The sequence below is a fragment of the Rhinichthys klamathensis genome, unplaced genomic scaffold, assembly GCF_029890125.1.
Source record: "Rhinichthys klamathensis goyatoka isolate OS25496 unplaced genomic scaffold, OSU_Roscu_1.1 h1tg000627l_1, whole genome shotgun sequence".
Lineage (NCBI taxonomy): Eukaryota > Metazoa > Chordata > Actinopteri > Cypriniformes > Leuciscidae > Rhinichthys > Rhinichthys klamathensis.
The window spans coordinates 192,103-206,684 of record NW_026607075.1 but is presented as its reverse complement, the minus strand read 5'-3'; the positions used below and the strand labels follow the sequence as shown (position 1 = coordinate 206,684).

Sequence of the window (14,582 nt, the reverse complement as noted above, 5' to 3'; positions counted from 1 at the left end):
ATATATATATATCGGTTATCGGCTTTCAAATATAAAGAATTATCGGTTATCGGTATCGTCCAAAATGTTCCTATCGGTGCATCCGAAGCAATTAGTTTGTAAAAAATAGTTTTTTGCATGTTTGGGCTGAGTTATCGACGCATTTACACGATTTTCGAGCACTTCGAAAATGAATAATTTTGCGAAGAAATTGGTTCAATTGATTCAAAGCTTCGAAAAGCTTAGTTTCTTGAATCACTGAGTGGAAAGCGTCAAATTTGAGATGAAGTCGATGTTTATGGCGCTAGCTTCCTGAATTACGGCACAGACATTTGAAAGTAACCTTATCGCCCCCTTGAGTACTGGAGTTGTTACTACCCGACTGAACTTTAATGGGACCATGTGCTAAGCATCTGTACTCAGACAATTGTTCTGGCCTTCAACTACTACGACTATTAGCCAATGGCTGTTCAATGCATAAAATCTTTATATATATATATATATATATATATATATATATATATATATATATATATATATATTTGAATGAACAAAAATGAATTATAATCATCTAAACTCAGATATTCCTCTTTTTTTCCCTCACTTCATCATTATTTCCAAGCCTGTTCTGGATCAGTACACCTCTGCTTATACACTCTAAAAAAATGTTCGGTTGTTTTGACCCAATTTTGGGTCAAATATGGACAAAGTCAAACATTGGGTAAAAAATGTAATAAAACAATGTAACCCAATGGCAGGGTTTATCCATATTTGACCCAAAATTGGGTTAAAATAACCCAGCATTTTTTTTGTGTATATCAACCCTTTTTATTGTCTATGGGCGCACCCCTCCCTCGCTCTCTTCCCCGTTTTGGTGTGTCATGCAGTTGTGTAGTGGCTGACTGCGTTTCTCCAGCGGGACTCTTCATGTGTCAGTGTTGTGCGTGCTGCAGTGACAATAGCAGTGAATGTGTGACTGTGCATGTAGGGGTGGGGAAGAGAGAGAGCGAGAGAGAGAGAGAGAGAGAGAGAGAGAGAGAGAGAGAGAGAGAGAGAGAGAGAGAGAGAGAGAGAGAGAGAGAGAGAGAGAGAGAGAGAGAGAGAGAGAGAGAGAGAGAGAGAGAGAGAGCGAGAGCGAGAGCGAGAGCGAGAGAGAGAGAGAGAGCGAGAGAGAGAGAGAGAGAGAGAGAGAGCGAGAGAGAGAGAGAGAGAGAGAGAGAGGAGAGAGAGAGAGCGAGAGAGAGAGAGAGAGAGAGAGAGAGAGCGAGAGCGAGAGAGCGAGAGAGAGAGTACACGAGACAGGAGGCGCTCCCTCTAATCCTGGCTGCGACGCCAAACAGCATTGCACCGGCCGCTACGAGAGACTTAATGGAGGCTCAGGCAGACTCTAGTGCTGCAGGTAAGAGCAAACATTTCTTCAGACGCATTTAAACACACACACACCCATTGCATTCAATAGCCCGCTGTACGAGCCGCCACCGTGTCCTTTATTCTCCAGCGCTCAGACAAAGCAGGCAGTCAGAGAAGCCGGCGCTCAGCATTCGTGCACATGGGGACAGGCACAGCAACTTGGATGCATGTAGGGTGGAGGCTTATGAATTATAGCAACACGATTACTATAGCTTAAATGCGAATAAACATGAAAGGTCATGAGCGAGAGGGATTTTTGGATGCACAATTTTTTTGAGAATTTGACATTGAGTTGCATCTTTGCAGCGGCTACTTTGAGACAATGGGACTTGGGTACCACTGGGTGATGTTCAAAATATAGCTCGTTTTGGTGTGTACGGTTTAGACGGAGAGCCTTTTGGAATTAACCAGTGTGTAGCAATCCCTGCACCAATATTTGCATGACTGGCACGCACAGAAAGAGAAGCACCAGCGGGATCTGTGTGTGTGTGTGGGCTAATGAGAGGTGTGTGAAGGGAGGGATGACCCGCAGACTGCGGAGAAGAACAGGCGCAGCTGGAAAACTCCCTAAACCTTCACACTATAGATTCTTCACGTGTGGGATGCTATGGGACTGATAAAGAAAGTTTATGTACAGAGAAACTGGATGAATCTGTTAAATATGGTTGATGTAATCTTGCGTCTTCTCACAAAGTCTGTTTTTTTTTCAGGTCTGTCAATTTAATGTTAATGTAGTAGTGTGATTATAAATATTTTTTTCACATTAAATAATGTGAAATAACTAACACAATTAGTCATGCATTCTGACCTGTATGTAAATTTCTGAATGTAATCTCCCGTTTGGCCCTGATGTTTCTGCGAGTCCACAGTCAGCTCAGCCCCAGCTGCTGCTACAGGGAAAGAGCCTCGCAAAACACACACATGCCTTTTCTGTTTATCTTAATTACCCTCATTATGCCATTTTAAAGGTTCCTAATTTTGTTTTGGATACTCTACCAATAGGTTTACATGCATCCAAGGTAAAACAACACTATACATTGCAGAATCAGCTCTTTCCTCACTGTGCCTTTAACTGCTCCTGCAGGGACCCCCTGACAGGCCATGTTTTTGTTTTAACTCTGAAATGGCACACCTGATTCAAGTAATTAAAGGCTTAATGAGTAATTAGAGTAGGAATAGTTCAATTAATCAATTAGTCAACTACTCATTAAGCCTTTAATGACTTGAATCAGGTGTGCCATTTCAGGGTTAAAACAGAAACATGGCCTGTCAGGGGGTCCCTGCAGGAGAGGTTGAGAAACACTGCTTTAACGGTTCGTTCGAAGATTCAGTCTCTCTAAACCCCGCCTTTCTAAGAGACTGCTCTGCTCTGATTGGTCAGATGACCCAGTCTGTTGTGATTGGTCAGAAAGCAAACGCTCATCATCATATCTGAATCTCAGCTCTTGATCACAGTGATATGAACAGTAACGATGGCGTGGGTTTGACCGTATCAATCTCAGAAAACAGCGTCTTCTCGACACGAACCGAACTCTTCCAGTCGCAGATACACTAGTGTTTGATGGGCGGGGCCAAGAGACACCGTTCAGCCAATCAAGACCATTGACTGACATTATGCAAATTAGTTACAAACCTACGCAGGTTCAGCAGGAAGTGAGACTGAATTACTGACGACTCGTTTCAACAGTTCAGAAAAGCATAATAGGGGAACTTTAAATATTTCTATCTACGTAATGAATTGAGATATAGTCAGTTTTAGGGTGAGTTCTATATATATATATATATATATATATATATATATATATATTTAGATCCAGTCGTGCACTTGTTTTCATGTCCCATGTGTGTGATTGAACTGCCTTCAGCCGTATAAAAGGCTTGTCTGCTTTGACTGCTGCCGCCAGAAATCAATAGTTGTCTGGAAGCTCTTCAAACAGTGAGTGAAACACAAGCATCTTCTGTTTCACTTCTCTGGCAACCGCTGACAAACCCCATTAGAGAACGGGACACGAGGAACACCCTAGCGACCGCATAGCAATGCTCCGGCGAATAATGTGCTCACGAGTACCCAGAAGCCCCTGCAACTGCATGGCAACGACCTGGTTACCCCCCAGAACACACTAATATTGTGGCAATGTGCAAAAAATACACATTATAAATTACTTTATATTATAATGTGGTTTGTTCCAGTCCTTGATTCTGATTGGTCGATAGCTGTGTTCTATTAACGATAAAACAACGGTTCTATATATCACTACACAACACCCCTAGCAACCACTCTTAGCAACGTAAACATATATTCTCATTGATATCATTCATTGAAGCTTATAGAGGTTATGCGCCAGAGAATATTGTCTTTGAACGTCCGTTTTTGCGGTCGCTCTGTATATCTAATGGCGAAATAATGTAACTCTGTTGCTGTTCATGGTTAGGGACTATTTTTTCCAGCGGAAGGAAGGCTTTTAGTGATTTTACTTCATGACAGCTGCATTGATACATATTTTTTGGCTTTAATATTTGAATTGTGTGGTAACCGTTTTATAATCTATGTTCTATGATTTCGTTGTAGAGCCACTTAGAGACCGAGAGTTCCAGAAGCTTCTGAAGTCCTCCAGCTCTGCCAGCCTCACCAGCGAGGCGTCCCACAATGCCTCAGGAGAGCATGTCGGCACCCCGGCCCATTACGGCAGCCAGGTGCTGATCACAGAGAAACGACGTGAGTGGACCTGGTGTCGAGGACACGTCTGGGCTATATTCTACCCCCCATCGAAAGAGTTAAATTTTTTGCAACATAAATTAAGACCATTAAGATGTCACAGCATCTTCACTACAATAGACCTTAACATTGACCTAGATTAATAAATGGTTTAAAAATTGTCTCCATGTACTTTATTTTCTTTTGATTTGGGGGAGAAATATAAGAGATGGTCCTCACTGCAGAACACGAAATCCAGGGGGAGGAGTTGGATCCAGATCCAACTCCTCCCACCTTACATATACCTGAACCTACCCATCTCCGCCCCCTGATCCATAAACCCACCCCTAATCCTACCCATCTCCGCCCCCTGATCCCTAATCCTACCCATCTCCACCCCCTGATCCCTAACCCCAACCCTACCCATCTCCGCCCCCTGATCCCTAACCCCACCCCTAAACCTACCCATCTCCACCCCCTGATCCCTAATCCTTCCCATCTCCACCCCCTGATCCCTAATCCTACCCATCTCCACCCCCTGATCCCTAACCCTACACATCTCCGCCCCTGATCCCTAACCCTAATCCTACCCATCTCCGCCCCCTAATCCCTAATCCTACCCATCTCCGCCCCCTGATCCCTAATCCTACCCATCTCCACCCCCTGATCCCTAATCCTACACATCTCCACCCCCTGATCCCTAACCCCAACCCTAATCCTACCCATCTCCACCCCCTGATCCCTAACCCCAACCCTAATCCTACCCATCTCCGCCCCCTGATCCCTAACCCCACCCCTAAACCTACACATCTCCGCCCCTGATCCCTAACCCCACCCCTAATCCTACCCATCTCCACCCCCTGATCCCTAATCCTTCACATCTCCGCCCCTGATCCCTAACCCCACCCCTAATCCTACACATCTCTGCCCCCTGATCCATAACCCCACCCCTAATCCTACCCATCTCCGCCCCCTGATCCCTAATCCTACACATCTCCGGCCCTGATCCCTAACCCCACCCCTAATCCTACCCATCTCCGCCCCCTGATCCCTAACCCCACCCCTAAACCTACACATCTCCGCCCCCTGATCCCTAACCCCACCCCTAATCCTACCCATCTCCGCCCCCTGATCCCTAACCCCACCCCTAAACCTACACATCTCCGCCCCCTGATCCCTAACCCCAACCCTACCCATCTCCGCCCCCTGATCCCTAACCCCACCCCTAAACCTACACATCTCCGCCCCCTGATCCCTAACCCCACCCCTAATCCTACCCATCTCCACCCCCTGATCCCTAATCCTACACATCTCCGCCCCTGATCCCTAACCCCACCCCTAATCCTACCCATCTCCGCCCCTGATCCCTAACCCCACCCCTAATCCTACACATATCCGCCCCCTGATCCATAACCCCACCCCTAATCCTACACATCTCCGCCCACTGATCCCTAACCCCACCATTTTTGAACGAATCTCTTAAAGCAACACTTAGTAAGATTTTTTACCTTAAAATAATGTTTTCAAAATCGTTTCAGTGGTTCATCAAGTCGTGACATGGTGAAATGCACTTATGCCACCGCTTTGCGGTCCTTTATCTGATATACCCACGCTATCTAAGATTGCCAGATCGGGTCGCGTTTCTATAGTCCGAATGAGACATTAGAAAACTACAAATTTGACTTGCTTTACGGCAAGTGTTACAATTGCCGATAGGTGGAGCGCACTCGACAGTAGACTACAACTACATGTAAGATACCTAGCAGCCGGGTAGCTTTTGAATTGTCATCATGATTCCAAAGCCGGTGCCGGATAAACAGAGCATGTGCGTGTGTGCGCGTGCGACAGTAGGATGCGGTAGGCTAAATTATTTACGACAGCAGTAATGGACAATTCCGCTTCCAACCTGTAGGGCGACCGCAGAGGAAAAGTTACTTGGTGTTGCTTTAAATGAATGATTCAATGACAATTTTTTTTAACAGTCACTTGTCGCCACCTACTGGTGTACCGACTTAATGATTTAACCGTCGAAGCGTCAAGTTACTTTCTAAAGGTGATTTACTCTGTTTTGATCACTACTGTAGAAATCAGCGTTTAAATCTGAACTATAAACTTTTCTCCCAGTTCTTCTGCGATAATATGAATGATTGTAAGACAGAAATAATGATACTGTGATGTTGAAAAGACTGTTTGTGAAGCTGTTTCATATCTATACATGACAACGGCTCTCTCTGGATCAGAACACAGATCTGAAGGTTTAATAGACAGAGCCGAATCATAGTCATTAAGTAATGAGATCGCGTGAGTGTTTGAATCGAGGTCACGATCTTTGAACGATTAATCGTGCAGCTCTATCAGTAGTGCACACGTCTGAGCGAGGAACAGTGTGATTGCTCTTTAGCGGTGGCCTGGCCTCAGTGACGATGTCTTGTGCCCGATCGCAGAGCCTCTCAGCAGCGTGTCGTCTCTGGAGGTGCACTTCGACCTCCTGGACCTGACGGAGCTCACAGACATGTCCGACCAGGAGCTCGGGGAGGTGTTCGCCGACTCGGACGAGGAGAGCCATACTGAGTCCCCAGCCAGTGAGTCAACACACTAATCTTTACTTACCATATCAGATTTGAAGTTAGATAACTATTTAGCGAAATCATTCCAGTCCTCAGAAGATGAATAGAGTGATGCAGGGATGACACCAAGTTTCCAACGTTCGCATCACACGCGTCTCGATCAGCCAGAGCTTTAGACTGACTCCATCGCAGCTTTCATTGGCTAAAGACCGTCTGAACGACATGCAGAGCAACCAATCACTGTTCGTTTTTGTTTAGGGGCATGAAAATGTGAAGTCGATGTCCCTACAATAACAGACCGTTCTGTGAAACTCGTGGACGCATTTTAAAAAGTCGTACACAACGGCCTCCATGAGGGGGTTTGGTATCATGAGGACCAATCAGATGACGACTTTGAAACTACCGAAATGTTCCCCATTTAATGTGCCTTATGCATCAGACGTTCAGCCAACAGTCATGGCTGAAACAAGCATCACTCTGGTTCCCTCGACAAAAAGACAATCTTTCAATTTATTATTATTATTACGATGATTATTGCAGAAAATAAGCTCTGGGATCAACAAAAGTTTATCATTCTTATTGTGATTTAAAGTCCCCATGTAGTCAATAATTTTATCCCTTAAAACCATCTCCAAAATGACATTTAAATGTTTCTTTCATCCATTCTGTCACGCCTTTAAAATATCTTGAATGTAACTCGACACCCTTGCCTCATTTAGTATGCGTGGTTCTATGAATATGCAAATGATCTGATTGGTTACAAGGTCGTTTGTGACGTCAGAAACACCAGCGATTTCACACCGTGTTTTTGAGACTGTCTTTGGTTCACTGCAGTTTTAAGCAGAAAATACTCAGCAATGCTGTCGACTTATGAACTTACACATGGTTTGACACCACATAAAAAACACCACATAAATATATAAACAACATTAAAAACTGGATTTTCACCACAGGGGGACTTTTAAAAGATAATCTTCACATATAAACACAACCTTTATGATTTTTGAAGCTTTAACACAATTGCCAGAAGTAAAAAGCTAAAGTTAGACAATAAACAATCTATACCATTATTTAAACGCTGTGTCATTTCTGACTGGTATTTCAATCTTTATTTAAACTCTACAAGTTAGAATCGTTTGCAAGAGAGCAAGTATAATCACACTAGTGTTGCCTTTTCGGTGTGACGGCGTTTAATGTCCACAACAATAGCCCCATTCAGCCTCTTGTTAACAGACTTTTTTCAAGAGTGGGGTTTTACTTGTGTATTTTATTACATAGAACAAAACTTGAAAATCTCTTGAGCTTGTGTTCACCACAGACCTTATTTCAGGCATTTAACCAAAAACCCTTTAAAAAAAATCCATTGACTTTGGGACAAGGGAACCGGATGTGCAAAAATGCTAGTTTCTGTGTTTTAGGACTCACTCCGGCAGCGCTCTATTGTTTACGACACAATGTTCACTGTGTAGCAAGACAAAGAAAACAGATAACATTTCGAGTAGAGAATGATGAATTGTACAGTCGGTTCCATGGAACTCTACACATTATTATTTGATTAAGGCCTGAGCTGAAGTGCACAAATGTGTACATATTAAATATTTAAACTATGAGGCAATGTCAGTGCATCCTCAACTCTGAGCAATATATCTGAGCATTACTTTAAATTACCTTAATTTTCTCCAAGTTATGTGAATAACATTTGTCTTGGCCCAACTTGGCAGTGCTTAAAGGACAAGTTCGGTATTTTACACTTAAAGCTCTGTTTCAAGATCGTTTCTGATGAAATAGAACGGTTAAAGGCCTGTTCACACCGGGATGAATTTCGCGTGCGATATTCGCCGACGTTTAACGCCTCGTGACTAAACAATGGGTGCCAAAGTGAGTGTGCACACCGACGCGTAAAACGGCACGCGTAAAAGCGTCATTTTTTAAAAAACGCCTCGGGTTCGTTTTTTTGGTTTGACGCAGCGCGTCAAAAACTATCCGACCAATGAGATTGGCGCATGTGTCTGGAGCTTCTGAAGTTACAGTAAAACACAACTTGGGGGCGCTCAAACACAAAACGGTCTTGCCGAGCACACATACGTAACGGCGAAGAAGATATACAGCGTCTACACTCTTGCGGGAAGAAATAAGACGAGGAAGATGCAAGGCTAGATGAATGTAGAGCTGCTGGTCTTGTTGGTGTCTTTATAAAGAGACACCAACGACAATAAAGAACTATATGACAAACGCGACAAACTTGCTCTCTTCTTCTAAGTGACAAGCGAATGTCAGAAGCGTAGTTGCGCAGCGCCACTTTGTGGACCGGGGTATTTCTGTTTTACATTAAGCGCCATCTAATGTCAGGGAATGAATTTGCATGTTCACTCGGCTCATCGTCAGCGAAAATCGCTTGGGTGTGAACACAAAAAACGTGTTGAAAAACGCTGACGAATAACGCGAGCCGATATTCGTCCCGGTGTGTACGAGGCTTAAGATTAAAATTTGGACACATGCTGCTGTCCCGAGAAATTTCGGTTTCTGTGGTGGCACCCCCCCACCTCTACAATGGTTGCATAGGTGCACAGAAACAATCCTTCAAAAAACGGTAGTCAATGGTCGAGTTCGCGCTCGGGATCATTGGTAACTAGATAACTAAGGATCGCGCACGCAAACTCGACAATCGACTACTGTGGACTTCGACCAAAAACCGGAAGAAAATGGACTTGGACAAAAACTACGATAAAACCTGTTTGAAAGCATCTTTCGCAGTGATTTTTGTGTGAGCATATCAGTGAACACCCCTGACCACTCGGTGAGTTTCACGTCTTTGTAAACTAAATATTAATGCGTTTTTTGAAGGATTGTTTCTGTGCACCAATGCAACCATTGTAGAGGTGGGGGGGTGCGACCATAGAAACCGAAATTTCTCGGGACAGCAGCATGTGTCCAAATTTTAATCTTAACCGTTCTATTTCATCAGAAACGATCTTGAAACAGGGCTTTAAGTGTAAAATACCGAACTTGTCCTTTAAAATGGATGCTGAGAGGTGCTCACAATGACTAGGTCATGTAATGTTTTTACTTTTGGTTGTTAAGAGGTATTCTGAATTAACTGTCGTTTACAACTATATAGGGTGGTGCAGGTATGACATCCCTTCGTAGGCCAAAACGAGTTCCTTTGTCCCGAAGTCAATGGGTTTTTTGAATGGGGTTTTGGTTAAATGGCTGAAATAAGGTCTGTGATGAACACAAGCTCAAGACACTTTCACGTTTTATTCTAGGATATAAAACATCAGTACTGCCCCACTCGTGATTTATTGAGCTGTTACGTGTCTTGAAAAAGGCGGTTGCTAATAAGTGGCTAAATGCGACGACAAAGTCTGTCGAGGAGATAAACGTCATCAGCCGAACAGCTAAACTCAGTCCACCATTACAGCCTCGTTATACTTATAATTGTGCTCTTATAAACTGTTGTAACTCAAACGTTATGGGAAATGTGTTTAGATAAAAGAGTTGTTGGAAGCTTAGTGAGGGTGACGTTGAATTATAGCCTACCTTTAGCTTTTTACTTCTGGCGACTGCATTTAGGCTTCAAAATTCATAAAAGTTGTTCATCTGTGACAATTATCTTGATGGACAAAACGTGCATGCATCATAAACTTTTGTTGATCACAGAGCAATAATCCAAAAAGCCTTTTGGAAAATCCTACTGGGTTTTTCTCGAGGGAACCAGCGTGATGCGAACTGCCGGATGGCCTTCAAAGTGACGTCATTCCTGCATCACTCTATAGTATTCGCCTCATCTTGTCAGAACTGGGCTTTAACTGAACACCAGCAGTGTCTGTCGCTCGTGTGCCCTCAGATTACCAGCTCTCATTGAAAATGGTTGCTTTGTTACTGCAAATCCCTTTCTGAGAGAAGTAAAACAGATATAAATTATATGAACTCTATTCCAAAACCTAGTGAGCATCTTTGCGTTCTAGGCAGAAATCTTCTGAAGCATGATGGGACGTCATTAGTGACTGGTTTAAAGATCTCTCTGTGATTGACCACTCACACAGCTACTCTTGACACCATTGTCAGCAGGTCAAACTGTTTCAATATTGCCATTAACCTTTCGAGTTGTAACAACAAGACAAAGACATTTCATGAGATTAAAACATAAATGTTATGTATGCCCTTTCCCTAAAACCAGGGGTGTTCAATCCTGCTACTGGAGAGTCAACGTCCTGCAAAGTTCAGCTCCAACCTGCCCTGAACAGACTTGGTTGGACGTTTCTAGTGATCCTGAAGACCTTGAATAGCTGGTTCAGGTCATTAATTGGGGTTGGAATTGAACTGGACAGTGGTCTTCCAGGAAAGAGTGGGATAGCCAACCCTGCTCAACACACTCTCCAGAAACCCTGAACACCTGGATTAGCTGGTCCAGGTGTGTTTGCTTAGGGTTGTAACTAAACTCTGCAGGATGGTGTCCCTACAGAAGCAGGGTTGCTACCCCTGTACTAATGCTTTTCCTATGGAAGTCAAATCAGTGCAAGACACTTGCGTCAAGAGGTGGATTGAAATGGTTGTGTGACTGTGTTAAGTAATTAGGCCAAAACAAGGCAACTGAGGGTACACGTTTACACGACAACCATATGCTTAAAACGAAGAAGTTTTTCCTTTGAGTTTTCCGCGTACAGACGACACCATTGTCAAAACGATCCCCAGTCACACGGATCCGCGAAAACGACTGAAAACTCCTGTATTGTGCTTCCGGGCCACTAGATGGCGATGAAACACTATAGATTGAACACGTAATACACAAGCATGACATCATCGTCTTCAGAGATTTGCGTTTTTGTTGTTTACATGGAGACGGTTTTCAAAAGTTTTTGTTTTCAGGCCCCCAAAATGCAGTTGTTGTGTAAATGAACGGCCAAAATGCATAAAAAGTTTTGGTAACGCTTCCTTTTACAGTACAGTACTTACGTGTACTTACAGTGTACTTACCTAGAAAGTACTGGCTAATATAAGGTAAGTACATGGGTTAGGGGTAGGTTTAGGGGTAGGTTCAGGGTTAGTACCTAGTTATTACCCAGTAATTATAATTACTATAATAAGTACATAGTAAGTACATGGGTAACAGGACTGTAAAAGGAAGCGTTACCAAAGTTTTAAGTTGAAACCGGTGTCGTGTAAGCCCCTTAGAAGACAACTTCTAAACCAGATGTGCCCTATCTTGTTGCTAGAGATCAACCTTCCAGCAAAGTTCAGCTCAAACCCCGATTAAACAACTCAACCAGCTAAAAAAGATCTTCAAAAGCACTTGCTAATTACAGACAGGGGTGTTGGATCAGGGCTGGATCTAAACTCTGCAGGTAGCTAGATCTCTATGAACAGGATTGAGCACCCTTGATCTAAACCTTGATGCCAATCTGTTCATGAAGAGTCTTCATGTCATACGGTGACTTAAAAAATGCCATCTAGGTAGGCGGTACACTAGGTTTTGGAACAGAACTATAGCCTTTTCTTTGTTGTGACTGGCTATGAAGTTGTTTTTCATTGGATGGTTTTGTAAGTTCGCCCCACAGATCGCCAGCAGCCGCCGTTACCTAGATTCCCCCACAGCGGGTACGTGCGCTCACCCTCCTGGACCCGCGGGGGAAAAGGGGATCAGCAGCCGAGAGATCGAAAGCACCACAGCGACTCCGAGAACACAGAGCCAATGCTGAAGATAGAGCGCTCTCAATCCCAGCAGCCTTGAGCCAGGCCAGCTACAGGGGCTTGGGGAGAGGACTCAGCCCTTGTCTGGAGAGGGGAGGTTCCTGGTCAAGCAAGGAGACGGGGAACCTTAGGGATCAAAGGACATGGTGATCCCACTTAAAGATAATGCAATCCCTTCGTCCATTATGGGCAAGAAGACAGCTCCGATTAGCTGGGATAAGTGTAGACTCTTCCTCAAGATGGAACAGACTTTATCCAAACAGGATTTTGGGCCGCCTCTTTGGGACCTAGTCACTTTCAGTCTTTCAGAGAACTTGAAGCAAGATGTAGCATTATGGACCACACCATGAATCCAAGGAGCGACTGAGGAATTACACAGTGATTTGAATCTTCAAGGAACTGTTTAAGGACCAGAGCAATGTGTCGAGGCAGCAACTGTGACGAGCCCACAGCGAAGTTCAGGAAATACCTGTGTGAAGGGACAGAGAGAAGTTACAACAAAAGTGTCCTTCGAGGAGATTCCGCATGAAAATGGGAGACCCAGAATCAAAGTGAATACAACATTTTAGGCCTAAAGGTGAGTCTGAGTCAGCACACTGAGTCTGAGATTTCCGCACGTTAAAAAATAAATACGACCTCATGTTGTCAATCACGTTTACACACTGCCTCCGAAACTTTCGGCTGTCATAAAAAAATTCAATTTCAATTTCCGTACAAGCGAACGCCAAACTCCAGAACTGTTCAGGATCAATTTCTTTTGGAAATTGGTGGTCTTCTATTTAATATGTGGCTCCAGTATCGCTAGCAAAGCATCAAACTGAGCCGCTGACATCCTGAAGTAAACTTTGAATCGCTCGGGATAATCCCGCAGCGAACTCTCCTTCCTCTACGCAATCTCAGGATTGGATGGACCCAATATTTCCTCTTTGTTCCCTCCGTTTAAGAAGAGCGAGGACAACAAAATCATCCTCACTGCTTGAAGACTCCATTTGTATTGCGATTTTTTCCCGCTACAGATTAATTCATACGCATCAGACTCGGTTTCTGTGCGTGACGAATTTTTAGGATGACAAATACGAATAAATGCATACGAAAATTTCGGACTCTGTGTGCAAGGACCTTAGGCCTAAAACATGCCCTACGCAAGTACATGAACAGACACTTCGAGCTACATCAGCTCAATTCAATGCTTCATTCAGTTTCAAAATTTGTCAGAACGCAGTTCATATTGCAGCACAATTACGTAGCATCCTCAACATTGGTGTGGGGTGGGCTTAGCATAAACCAAAAGTGTCCAGTATTTTATGCTATGCCCAATAGGGAGCAGTGAACATGGCTTAGGGGAATATGAGCGCAGCTCAGTTCATGCAACTCTCTCATAAAAAGATAAGAGAGGCATACAAAATGGCCGTGTTTTCCAACCCTGTTGCTGGAGCCACACCCACAGTACAGATTTCCAAACTCTTCCCAAACAAACACACCTGATTCAAGATCATTAGTACACTCCAAGACATCAGATGAATAGGTCAGAAGTAAGACCTCATCCAAAAGGTTGGGAATCATGGTGCAGCAGTTTAAGAGAATAATGTTGAACATGTTATTTTAATTTTGACCAACTTTGTGAAGGTAACTCATCTCCCCATTGAGTACTGAGGTTTGTCACTGCAACAGTAACAGGAACGCACATCATGTACAACAGAACCACACAAGAATACTTGCGTAGATTATGTTTCTGGCCTAACTTATTGAGTAAAGCAATTGCAAAAGTTGCATTTGAATGGATGTAAGGGTGAATAATCTTTCAGCAATATGTTTTTTAACTGCTCTGTATCATTAAATGTCATTTATTAACAATTGAACATAAAAGACATCATCAAAGGCCTAAATTGTGTGATCACCGGTGCACAGCAAGAAATTGTGTCTTAAAATATACCTGATTCACATATAATCCTCAAAGAGAAGAAAGCTATCGGGTGGGGAGTTTCAAATACAGATCCTAAAGAATAAAAGTTTGTTGTGCAAATAAATCTGTACTGTATATGTTACCAGGGTTATTACAGGGTTCAATGATGTCAAGCATGATCTATACACAGGGTCGCATCGGAGAAGAAATGTATTAACTACCAGAATCATTAACAGTCAAATCAAGGAGGGCAAAAATATAACGGGAATAAATGTGAAAAATGTCAATGGTCAGGCTGTTTTTCCCCGATATACTTTACTGTATCTATTACTGTACA

At 43.4% G+C, this 14,582-nt stretch overlaps 1 protein-coding gene across 2 annotated transcripts; it reads left to right on the top strand.

The window, feature by feature from the left end:
• Positions 1-1,250: 1,250 nt before the first annotated feature.
• Positions 1,251-12,872, top strand: dbndd1 (dysbindin domain containing 1). Of its 2 annotated transcripts, none has more exons than XM_056241049.1 (4): positions 1,251-1,378; positions 3,959-4,105; positions 6,529-6,666; positions 12,210-12,872. In XM_056241049.1, exons 1-4 carry the CDS (start codon positions 1,348-1,350, stop codon positions 12,380-12,382), a joined length of 489 nt encoding a protein of 162 aa, XP_056097024.1. In that variant the 5' UTR covers positions 1,251-1,347; the 3' UTR covers positions 12,383-12,872. The 2 variants fall into 2 exon arrangements, with proteins under 2 accessions (XP_056097024.1, XP_056097023.1); XM_056241048.1 differs by having other exon boundaries at positions 12,198-12,865.
• The last annotated feature ends 1,710 nt before the right edge of the window (positions 12,873-14,582 follow it).